The sequence below is a fragment of the Trichosurus vulpecula genome, chromosome 3, assembly GCF_011100635.1.
Source record: "Trichosurus vulpecula isolate mTriVul1 chromosome 3, mTriVul1.pri, whole genome shotgun sequence".
NCBI lineage: Eukaryota > Metazoa > Chordata > Mammalia > Diprotodontia > Phalangeridae > Trichosurus > Trichosurus vulpecula.
The window spans coordinates 144,499,191-144,512,352 of record NC_050575.1 but is presented as its reverse complement, the minus strand read 5'-3'; the positions used below and the strand labels follow the sequence as shown (position 1 = coordinate 144,512,352).

The following is a 13,162-nucleotide window of genomic DNA, read 5'->3' as shown; positions in this document are numbered from 1 at the left end:
TCGAGTTGCTCACCCTGATAAAAAAGGACTTCAATGGGGAGAGATAAATAAGGAGTATATTCCATACAAAATAGATAGTCTACATAAATCCATGGAGTTGGAGAGAGGGGAGAATGAATTCGAGCATTAAATTTGCATGGAATAAAAAGCATACAAAAAGACTAATATGAAATAAAGCTGGAGATATGCAAAGGGAGGTGGAGCCAAGATGGTGGGCTGGAGAGCAAGGACTTGCTTAAGCTCTCCCCAAAATCTCTCCAAACACTTGTAAAAAATGGCTCTGAACAAATTCTACAGCTGTGGAACCCACAAAATAGCAGAGGGAAGCAAGTCTCCAGCCCAGGACAGCCTGGATGGTCACTGGGAAGGGTCTATCACATGGTGCTGGGAGCAAAGCGCAGCCCAATGTGGGCTGTGTCAGGGCAGTCCAGATCGGGAGCTGGCTGGAGCAGGCCTGAGGGCCATGAACCACTGAGCTGTGGCAGTTACCAGACTTCTCAACCCACAAACGCCAAAGCAGGTTAGTGGGAAAACTCCTAGATCAGGTTAGAAAACGGTCTGGGCCCAGTCCTGGGTGTGGCACAGGTGGTGTGGCAGTGGCCACAGCAGCAGCAGCAACAGCACCAGGAAGCTTCTGCAGCTGCTTCCATAGCTCCAGCATCAGCTGCTTCCAGAGTCCCTGGCTCACATGGTGAGAGGAATCAAGAGGCAGACCAGAGTGGGAGTGAAAGGCTTGCTTTGCCCTGCTTGGATCTGGGTCGCAATCCTGGTTGGCAGTTCTTGGGGTAGGAGAAGCACTAGTATGGCAGAGCTTGCAGTGATAGTGGAGTAGAAGTACCTCTGAAAATAACAGCACAGCCCCTCAAGCTTGGAACAAAGCACTCTCTACTCTACAAGCAGTCACACCCTGACAAAAAGCTCAAGGGTCAAGTAGTTGGCTGGGAACATGGCCAGGCAGTGAAAATGGACGCAGATTCAGACTCAGACTCTAGAATCTTTTTTTGGTGACAAAGAAGAGCAAAACATACAGCCAGAAGAAGTCAACACAGTCAAAGAGCCTACATCAAAAGCCTCCAAGAAAAATATAAATTGGGCTCAGGCCATGGAAGAGCTCAAAAAGGATTTGGAAAAATTTGGATTTGGAAAAAAAGGATTTGGACTACTTGCGTAAGAGAAGGAGAGGAAAAATTGGGAAGAGAAATGAGAGAGATGCAAGAAGACCATGAAAAACAAGTCAAGGACTTGCTGAAAGAGACCCAAAAAATACTGAAGAAAATAACACCTTAAAAATAGACTAACCCAAACGGCAAAAGAGCTCCAAAAAGCCAATGAGGAGAAGAATGCCTTGAAAGGCAGAATTAACCAAATGGAAAAGGACATCCAAAAGACCAATGAAGAAAATACCACCTTAAAAATTAGATTGGAGCAAGTGGAAGCTAGTGACTCTATGAGAAATCAAGATATTATAAAACAGAACCAAAGGAATGAAAAAGTGGAAGACAATGTGAAATATCTCATTGGAAAAACCACTGACCTACAGAATAGATCCAGGAGAGATAATTTAAAAATTATTGGACTACCTGAAAGCCATGATCAAAAAAAGGGCCTAGACATCATCTTTCAAGAAATTATCAAGGAAAACTGCCCTGATATTCTTGAGCCAGAGGGTAAAATAGAAATTGAAAGAATCCACCTATCACCTCTTGAAAAAGATCCCAAAAAGAAAACTCCTAGGAATATTGTCACCAAATTCCAGAGCTCCCAGATCAAGGAGAAAATATTGCAAGCAGCCAGAAAGAAACAATTGGAGTACTGTGGAAACACAATCAGGGTAACACAAGATCTAGCAGCTTCTACATTAAAGGATTGAAGATCTTGGAATATGACATTCTGGAGGTCAAAGAACCTAGGATTAAAACCAAGAATCACCTACCCCGCAAAACTGTATAATGCTCCAAGGCAAAATACAGATTTTCAATAAAATAGAGGACTTTCAAGCTTTCTCAGTGGAAAGACTAAAGCTGAATAGAAAATCTGACTTTCAAACACAAGAATCAAGAGAAGCATGAAAAGGTAAACAAGAAAGAGAAATCATAAGGGACTTACTAAAATTCAACTGTTTTGTTTACATTCCATTGGAGAGTTAAAGAGACTGTAACTGGAGATACCTTTTAGGAATGTTAGGAACATAAATCCATAATGTCAAATTTACAAGCTTTTACTGTAATATTGCTGGGAAAAGAGACCTGAAGACAGAATTTAGACTAGACAATTTCTTCCCAAAAGAACAAGATTCACAGACATTTTTATACATTACATGAAAACAAAAGACAATTACCAATTGACACCATTAAGAGTTCATAGAGAAAAAGACAGAAAGAAGATGTGTGTAATTCATGAGACCTTTCTCAGTATTAGAGTAGTTAAAGGGAATATACATATATATAGACAGAGGACACAGGGTGAGTTGAATATGAAGGGATGACATCTATAAAATATAAAATAAAATTAAGGGATGAGAGAGGAATATATTTTTTATTTTTTCATTTTATTTTTTATTTTTTGAGAGAAGAATATATTGAGAGAGGGAGAAAGGGAGAGATAGAACGGAGTAAATTATCTCACATAAAAGTGGCAAGAAAAAGCAGTTCTGTTGGAAGGGAAGAGGGGGCAAGTGAGGGGGAATGAGTGAATCTTGCTGTCATTGGATTTGACTTGAGGAGGGAATAACATACACACTCAATTGGGTATCTTACCCACAGGAAAGTACGGGGAAGGGGACTAAAAAAGAGGGGATGATAGCAGGGAGGGCAGATAGGGGGAGGGGGTAATCAAAAGCAAACACTTTTGAAAAGGGACAGGGTCAAGGGGAAAAAAAAGGAAAGTAGATTAATATCAGAATATGAAGGGTTATGTCAGGCTAGTCAAATTCTATTTTGTCATATAGGCAACAAGGAATTCTGCACGTTACAGGTTTTAAAGTATACTTTCCTGCATGTTCACCAAGATAGTAACTTTTTTTGTAGTATCAAAAACTGGGAACAAACTAGATGCCCATCAATTGAGGATTGGATACACAAGTTGTGGTACATGAATATAACACAATACTACAGTACTGCAAGAAATGATGAAGATAAATAAGGAGAACGGTGGAAAGATGTATCACCAATTGCTGCAAAGTTCTAGGCAGAACCAAGAAAACTATGAACACTGAATTTTTCAAAATTATAATGGACAAGTTTAGCCCCAAAGAAATATAAGGAGGCATATCCTGACTTTCTTTGCAGAAGTAGGGGATTACGGATGTGAAATACTGCACATAACAACAAATTTCCTTGATCTATTAATTGGTTTTGCTGAACCGGGTTTTTACTCTTTTTTTATCCTTTTTTAAAGAAAAAATTGATCTCTGGAAGCGAGAGAAATGAGGAATATATTGGGAAATGTGGGTGATGTAAAAACAAAAGATATTAAAAAAATTAAAAGGCAAGGCATGCCTAATTCCTGCTACCTAGAAGACTGGTAGATCACTTGAGCTTAGGAGTTCTGAGCTGCAATACAGCTAACAGCAACTAAGTGGTCATACTAAGTCCAATACCAATATAGTGAGCCCCCAGGGCAGGTGGATACCAAGTTACCTAAGAAAGGACAACCTGACACCATTGGAAATGGAGTAAGTCAAAGTTTCTGTACTGATCAGTTATGAGATTGGACCCATGAGTGACACTTATACTTCCAGTCTAGGTAAGATAGGGCAACCCATGTGCAAAAAAAATCCCCTTATTTTATTAAATCATACAAATAATTCAACTTAACCAATTAACAGTTGCTCAAATATTTTATTGTTATATGACAAATCAATGTTATTGAAATACAACATACTTTCAATTGAGGGATATATATATAAAAGACTCGCTCTTCAATATATAAGATGGTAATAAAATGGCCCAAAATTAGTCAGTAGAGTGAGCTGTTGGCTTTTTTCCAGGAGTAGTGATAGATTTGCACTAATTCATCTACATTCTCTCTGTTGGAGTTCTTCTAAGCTACAGCATTTCTAAGATAGCTTCCAGGGTAAAGAAACCATCAATATGGATATAGATGGTTACGTTTAGGGCTACTGTCATTTTAATTCAATAAAGACTTCTTGAGCAGCTACTGTATGCAAGACAAATAAAAGGGTTATAAAAATGAGAAAGACATGGTCCTTGCCCACAAAGAACTTAAAATTAGTAGGGGATATAAAGTACAGTAAACACTGTATTTTATTACCTTAGGCAAGTCACTTAGCTTCTCTGGAATTCAACTTTTTAGATGCAAACTGAGAAGCTGGACTAGATCTTCAAGGTATATTCTACATTTAATTTACGATTTTACATAATAAACAAGAAAAGTACAAAATAAAGTCTTAAGAACTTCTGGCTCAGTGTGGAGTTCAGTGCAGAGATGTGTATTACAAGGGGTTATGTAGTGGAGAGGTGGTTGAAGAAGAATTATGGTGATACTAAAAACAAAAGACAACAAAGTTTTTTTTTTTTTTTTCCAGAGAAAGATTACAAGAAGAAAATGGCATCTGAATTGGTCTTTGAATTGTAGGATTGAAAGAAGCAGAAATATGTGGAAAGCATTCCAAGCAGAAGAAATCGTATAGACAAAGACACAGAGGTGGATCATTGCTGATACATTAGCAGATAGCCTGGGAAAACAGGCTGTTAATACAGCGCAGAGGACCCTGAATGACAGAGAAAAGAATTTGGATTTTCTTCAGAGGTCAAGAAATGTGGAGTTCTTGAAGATTTCTAAGTCAGTAATATTACTGGAGTTCTATAATGGGAAGATTCATCTGGCAGTAGTGTGTAGAATGGATTGGAGAGTTAAAAAGACTGTAATTGGAGATACCTGTTAGGAGTGTTAAGAACATAAATCCATAATGTCAAATTACAAGCTTTTACTGTAATATTGCTGGGAAAAGAGACATGAAGACAGAATTCAGACTAGACAATTTCTTCCCAACATAACAAGATTCACAGACATTTTTATACATTTCATGAGAACAAAAGATAATTATCAATTAATACTATTAAGAGTTCATAGAGAAAAAAACCAGATAACCATATAATTCAAAGAGGGACATCAAAGAAGATGCAGATGCAGTTAAATCCCTTGAATTATTTACAGCCTTGCTGATAATCAACACTTTCACAAACAGTTAAAACAAAGGTGCATTCTATGTTTAAAATGACATTCCAAATTTCCGAAGTCACTCTACTGCCTTCTAAAGGTAAGGCTTACTTGCTAAAAGAAAAATTAGAGCTTTTTCATTTGTTCATCAAAAGTTTATTGCAGGTACTCCAAGGTAGAATTAACAAGAGTCTGAATTCCATAGGTAGCAGTGGGAATGTAAGCAAGGGAACAGACATGAGAAATATTGTAGAGGGAGCAACAGGACAGACTCGAAAAGGAACTAGGAAGAGGGTTTCAGGAAGAGAAAAGAATCAGAGACAAGTCCAAATTTTCTAACCTAGGTGATTGGGAAATTTTGGTATTATAAAAATAAGGAAGTCAGGAGGAAAAATACGTTTAGCAGAGATGATCATTTCAGTTTTTGAATAGAATGCTAAAAGCAACACTAAATGAATGAAATGTTATGGAGATACCTGTTTGATACTTTAGTGCCTGGTTACTCTCTTTTTAGGAAGTCAAGAAAAACTAAAAAACTATATGAGACACATTTCCAATAAATTAAACCATAAACTTGAACCTGATGATTTTTATTATGTCTCTACAGTCATTTTTGTATGTTGTACAATGACTTAGGAATGAAAAAATGAATTATGCTTTTAAATGTAAAAGTTCTTCTTAAATTTGGTGTTTCATGAACTTTAGCACTAGAACCGTAGTCCCAAACCATTCAGTTACTAATTTCATTTATCCTTGCTACTTCTTATGCATATATACAAAACCAAAGCTTGGAGCCTAATATACATTTGGCGGTGGGGGCGGGGGGAGGGCAGATTTAGGAGTAATAGTACCTGAATGGAACTGGAGCTATTATAGCATCAGTGACTAAAGTGGTTTTTAAAAATTACAGATTTTTGCTCTGTTCTGACTAATCATTTCAAGAGCAATGGAAAGGATAAGGTGACCCAAGATATATCACTATGCTGAGGTGGAAGAAGGGGACAGAGTTAGAATGAAAGGAAAGAGGAAATGAGTTTCGGAGAAGAACATAAAAATAGTTTTAGAAGAAAAGAGAAAAAAAAGTGTTAGGGATGACAGGTTCTAGGTCTAGGAGGCACCAGGAGAGACTACAGAATGAACTGGGACAGGAACATTAATAGGAATCTCCTTTGGGCATTGAAAAGACAGCTGGAAAAAGAGTATTATTAAATGATTAGGAGATTTAGCAGAAAAGGCATAAAAACTGCTATTTTGGGAAAACAAAAACAAGTTTTCATAGAGAGGATTTAGGAAGAAATGTTTTTTTAAAGTGCAACATCAGAAGTCAAGGTTGTTATTTGGCTGAAATTCAAATGATGAGGAAGAAGCAGTTTTTACCTAAAAGGCAATAATGAACTGGGGACCAAAGAACAACTGAGTAACTCAAGGACTGGGACTTAATCCCTGCTATAAAGGATTTTACATTCTAATCAGGAGGGAGAAGTATGGAATATAATGTCTGTAAGCAAGTATAATATAAGGTAGGAAGTAATGGATGCACCATGGTAATCTCGAAATATACGGAAAAGGAGGGAATATATCTCTTTGTCCAGGAATAGCCAGAAAAGGAGAGAATGCACTCAGTTGAGAGGATGAGGGAAGACTATACAGAAGTGGTGCTTGTACTCAGCCTTAAAGAAAGTAAGGAATTATGAAAGGCAGCAAAGATGAAGGAAGGTACTGTAGGCATAAATGCAATAGGACAGCTTGGTCATGGTGACTGATGAATTTGAAGTTGTGGTATATGACTTCAAATCCCAACTCTTCTACTTACTACCTGTGTGACCTCAGCAAGTCAATTAACATTACTGGTCCTCATTTCATCTGAAAAATGAGGAGATCAGACTCAATTATTTCTGAGGTCCCTTCTAGCCCTAAACTGGTGATTCTAAGCTCTTGTACCTGTGTACTACATTCCAGAAGTTATAGGATCATACATAGCTTTCATCAATTCCACAACTAATCCTCTAGGTACAGAGGTATAAGAGAGGTAACACTGAAATGTCATGGGGCAGCCAGACCCAAGTCTGCCACTACACAGTCCACTCATTCTTCCAAAAGGTAGAGGAACAAATAATTTATGCAACATATGTATGTGTGTGTGTGTGTGTGTATAGATATATATATATCTATACACACACACACATATATATACACACGCACATATATGTATATATACATGTATGCATGCATATATACACAAACATATGTACAAACATTGTACATATACAAATACATGTATATGTGTGTATACATACATATATGTACAGTAGAAATTGGAGTGAATTTGAAATAAAAGGATCACACTTTAATGGTGGCCCTTCCACTTTCGAGCTGTGTGACCTCAAGTATGACCTCAAGTAATTTACTCTTTCTAGGCCTCAGCTTTCTCATTTGAAACAAAGGAGTCTGAGTGGATGATCTATAATATTTCTTGCAGCTCTGAACTAGCTGACAGGTCACAGCCCCTCCTCTGGAGGTGACAGAAGTCTTAGAATGCCATCTGCTATGATGAATTCACACCCTTGAAAAGGAGGTTCTAGTTTTGTGTATGTACAACCAAGAAGACATTTGGAACTGTTCTAGGGAGGGCCTGGTAGGGGTGGATAGAAGTAAAGAAGCTGAGTTCAAATATACTTTTTAAAATAGTAAAAGGAAAATAGTATCAGAAATGTACAAACCAAAAGTTGAAGCAATGTACCAAGAAATACTAGGTAATCAGTGTCGAACATTTCAGATTTTTCATCTAGCCCATTAAATGCAAACTTTACATTCTGCACAGCTGAAAAAAAAAACCTGACTTGTTGAGAGGGGGATTGATATTGCATACATAAGGTGGCTAAGAAAATATCACAATTATCTGTTAGACCACAAAATAAAATCCTTTCACAATCCAATTCACAAGATTGACTTGCAGCTGCTACAACAGAATAAGCTGAAGTCTCTATTTCTCACCAGGACTCACCTACTTTGCAGGGTTAATGGTAATATTCACTAGCGGTTTTCTCTACTTGCTTAGTACAGGTAGTGCATGGTTGAAAAGAAAAAGAAGTAGTTCAAATACCTTCTAAGCAAAGAAGTCAGAGTAAGAATAAGCCAAAAATAAGTGGTTATACAGGAGCAGATGAAAAAAATCTTTTAAAATATTGATTATGTAAATCTCCACTGATATTGTCCTCAGATATCTCTTCTTGCCAAAAAAGTGTCCCTGAGTTCTCAAAGACTATGCCAATGGAGTGAAAATTCTGGCTGATCCTATCCAGATTAGAAAGGCTTTGAGTTTAGAACTGGTTGTTTTAATCCTCTAGGAGCCAGACTAGCAAAGTTTTAGGAAGCCAGTTGGCCAGAGGAAAGAAAAAGTTATAATTAGCACAGGTTTCAGGAGTAATTATGAAAATGAAACAACATCTTCTAAAAGCATTAAATATTTGAAACCAGAAAGCCATGCAGTTGAATATCACTTTTGTTAAAGACCTTGGGGAAAGCCACATCATTTTGGGGGTAGGGGAAGTCAGTTTCCTCACAGGGTCAAATGTGGGGATTGGATGAGATGATTTCAAAGGCCCTTTCTAGTTATAACAACCCATGATTCTATAATTGTAAATGAATTAATTTTAGTCATATTTGAGTCACTTGTTTTCTTATAATTTGGTTGCCAGTTTAATTTAGACAACAACTTAATTTAGGAGATATGATTCAATTTGACAAAAATTCATTAAGAACTTACAATGTAGAGTACTCAGCTGTAGGAACTAGAAGATACACAAAGACTAAGGACAAAATCCTTACATCTAATAAAACTTGAGAAAGAAAACATTTTTTGCTTTGATCCTTACTAATAGTTGTATTAGCTTAATTTTACTGCTTCAGTAAGGATGATATACTAAACATCATTTTATTTTTCTGGAAATAAACACTTTCCTGAAGATCTTTAAGGTAAACATCATGATAGAAATTATAATTATATATTCCTATTGATGTAGACCAAATGAGAAACCAGGTTGAATTTGTTTAGGTATTTGGGAAGCTGAGATTTTACAGTAGCTTGATTTCTTGTGTTTTGTTTCTTTCTCCCAGAAGAAAAGAGGAATGGCTTCCAGGTTTTAACTAATTAATCCAGGTTTTACTGTTTCTCTTTGACTTTTTGACAAATATCTTCAGTCACACCATGGTGGCCTAGAATTGATACTTTCATTTTAAACTCTGACACCCATTCTTGAGTATGTATCAGATAAGATTTATTGAGTTATATTCTGTAGTTGAAGGGAACTACTTCTTTGGCATGAACTTAAGAAGCCTTGGGAGATGTGTTAACTCTTTTAAGTCATATATAGAAATACTAATTCACTAATGTACTCTTGTGATCTAAAGGAGTAAATGAAATTCACAAGGTAATAAGCCTATATCATTTACAACCTATGTTGTCTCATTCGATTCAAACAATATGTAAATGTAACCAGATTAATAAAATGTTAGAGCTAAAAGGGATGTTTATACCTAGACCAAAGTAGATTTTGATGGCTTTTGTCTTTACATTGCTTAAATTTGTCCCTGTACCCTTCTACATTAACCCCTCCCAGAAAGCTATCCCTTATAACAAAGAAAATTCATAAGAAGAAAAAAGAAAGAAAAACTAGCAAGAGTGAACAAAACAAAGATCTCACATTGTATAGGATGTTCCACCCTGTAGATTTTCATTTCTGCAAAGGTATGGGTGAGGCGTTTCACAACATTTGGTATCAACTGTTTTACCACATTTGCCACAGAAACCTCTTGTAATTTTAGTATGCTCTCCTTTACTTTATCTGTTTATGCTCTATGTTTTTCATTGAATTTTCTTCTTGAAATAGTTAATGATTTTAGCCTTTTTCCTTACATTCCCATTACTTTCTGACTCCTCTCCCTTTGATAGTGGGTATATATCCACAGGGCTAGACTCAGCCTCCTCTCACTTTGGGAGCCCAATGGCTTTGGTGTCTTCTTAAACTTGCCTTTTCTTGAGGCCAGGTGCAGCCATGTATGCTAACCCCTTGCCCAGTTCCATCCCTGACTCCCATCATTTATTCTTTTTGCCTGGCAGGGATAAGTGTCTACTGCTTTATGTGTGGTAAGAGCAAAGCCAGGTAAGTGTTCTGAGCAGATTTCTTGCAGTCTCTGCCATACGAGGAGAACCACTGTGTGAGTACGAAAACCCAAGCCACTAGGTTGGTTTGTGCATCCAGTTGGAATGTAGAGGGAAAGGGATTTAGTGTTTTACAGATTAGCATGGTAATTCATAAGGCTCTTATCTTTATGGACTTCTTGTTTCATATCTATGGATTTGACTCTAATTGTTCTAACTCTGGTGTATAATTATTCTTAAAGGGGCCTTGAAAAAAGTTCCAATCCTCCATTTTATTAGTCATATGACCCCCAAAATCTTTTTTAAACAGATAAGAAAATTGAGGGCAGGGAAGTGAAATCATTTGCCCAACATAGTTGTAAAGTCAGGACTTGAATCAGGTCCTCTGATTCAATATTTTCTGACTTTTTTTCTATTACACTATTCAGCCTCTCCATAATAATATTCAGTATTAAATATGAGTTCACACTGAAATTTAATTTAAAATATGAGAGGAAATATAATTTTGTTTCTAGGAAATGACATACCTAGATTTTCAAAGGATGTTATTTCGAAGGGGGATGGGGGTAATTGAAAGAATTCAACGTAAAGTTCAGATGCTGAATCAACTGTGGAGATTGAATTCTATAAGCTAAGATGGAGAAAATTCCATTTTCCTAGCTGAATCTGTTTGAAAGTGAATTCAGCTACCAGAGCACCTAATCTGGCACACTTGCTTTAATTTTAAGTGAATTTCATCTTTATTATGTATATAAAAATGAGTTGGAAAATTACCATAGAAACTATTCTGATGTACTCTTTTGATTTCCTATTCATATTCAAATTCTGTACATTTAAATCAAACAGCACTTAGAACTCTGAAAATTACCTCGAATGTAGCTCTGTGCTACCATTATTGTATTTGCTTCCTCTTTCCCAGACACCAAAATCAGGTACACGGTAGACTCTTTCTACACAAAATACCAGATTTTGAATGAACGCTACCTAAGGGAAAAAGAAAAGAAAAATTTAAGGATCAGGTGGCAAGCTTGAAAATGTACTTGCTCCATGTTGCATTTTTTAATATAGGTCTCAGACTCATACTAATATTTCAGTGATTGTTCTAAATTGAAGAATTCTTTTCAACAATCATATTAGTACACAACTGTCACATCTGACAATACCAAAGCAAAATGTAAGCATCTACAGGAATCAGTTTCCTAAAAGCATGGAAGAGCCTTAGGAATCAAAATTAGGAACAAGTAAGAAGTGGCAAAGAAGCAAATTTTCACATGATATAAGAGAAAACTTCCAAATAACTAAAGCTATATCAAAGTAAAAGACCCCTAAACCTAAAGACTCTCCACCAACCTGGTTGTCATTCAGCTTATCAACTTTTTTTCACAAAATGAGATGCCCAGAATATAAAGTGACATTCCAAGTACAATCTGGCTATGCCAGATACATGGAAATATTACCTCCCTAGTTCGGTTTATACACCTGTTAATACAGACAGAAGGAGGAAGAGGAGGAGGAGGAGTAGGAGGAGGAGAAGAAAGAAAAAGAAAGAAGTATCAGCAGCAGCAGCAGCCTAAGACTGTGTTAACGTTTTTGGCCACCACTTAAATTTCTAGTTCATGAAAGCACCCAAAACTTTTTTCACATGTACTGCTAATTATTCCCATCTTATATTTGAGAAGTTAAGGGCATTAACATTAACATCAAACAATTAATGACTAGTACAGTGGTTGGCACAAAGTAAGTGCTTAATAAATACTCCTTGACTTGACTTCTAGGAGCTAGCCTTTCAATCAGCCCCAAATACTAACTATACAAACATTTAGCCTGCATCTCTCCATCACTTGTATAAGAGAATCAAGATATTTGTCTTTTTTCAATCCTGTTTTATCTATCTTATTCTCCATGACCTTTCAAAAATCACCTAACAGTTGCTCATCAGTTACATCTACTGAATTTTTCATTACCCTATAATTGATCTGGATTTGGCAACTTGAACATTAGGATAGCAGTGTACTTTTTAATCTCTCTAAATTATCTTATGTATTACCTTCTCTAGATTTCTAAGGGGTAGTCCTTTTAATTCTTTGATCTTCCTCTTTACCCTAGGTTAGCTGAAACATGCACACACTAATTTTTATTGTCCTTAACTTTCCATGCAAGTCTAAGGTCATTCAGGACTTAAGCATACCTAATACATCCTTACAGAACTATGCAAGAGTGGTATATTCATCTTCTTATAATTTGTCCTTACATTTACTTCTGTACATGTTGCTAGGTTGTTGGGCTATTTTTTTTTTACCTTGATTAATTAAGTCCTCTTTTATCTACTTTGTTCTCTTTGGGTAACTTTCCATTTTCTCCATCTTCAGAATTTTTCCCTGTATCTTCAGAATTTTGTTTTCGAATATTTTCTAATCTCTTCTGGGCTGACTTAATCTTTAGTATATTAGTGTACAGGATTCAGCTTAGTCTTTCTACTCTTAGATATCTATTCTTCTCAAAGCCAAGACATACTTCAGACTATTCCATAAGCTATTCTTATCCTTCTTTACCTGAAATTCTAAGGTACAATAAGCACATCCTCTAAGGAACTCATCATTTCCACTCTTACAATCAGTTCTTCCTTTAAAATGAGAACCAGATCTACAATAGAATATCTCCTTATTTAGTCCCACATTTTATGAAGGGTGAAATGATCACTGAGGAAAGCAATTATTAATTGCTTTGTTTTGAGAAGCAGATGCCCAGATAAGTGAAGTCCCCTCTATCTCTTCCACCATACCTTTGTACCAGCAATTTATTTCTTTAACTCCTATTTTT

At 36.3% G+C, this 13,162-nt stretch overlaps 1 protein-coding gene across 3 annotated transcripts in view; it reads right to left on the bottom strand.

Moving 5' to 3' along the window:
- PHKB (phosphorylase kinase regulatory subunit beta) overlaps positions 1–13,162 on the bottom strand; it is a 246,947-nt gene that overhangs the window by 148,450 nt on the left and 85,335 nt on the right. For all 3 annotated transcript variants that reach the window (XM_036751888.1, XM_036751890.1, XM_036751889.1), the window contains exon 7: positions 11,211–11,326. In XM_036751888.1, the coding sequence (XP_036607783.1) occupies positions 11,211–11,326 (116 nt within the window). The remainder of the gene's footprint in view (positions 1–11,210; positions 11,327–13,162) is intronic.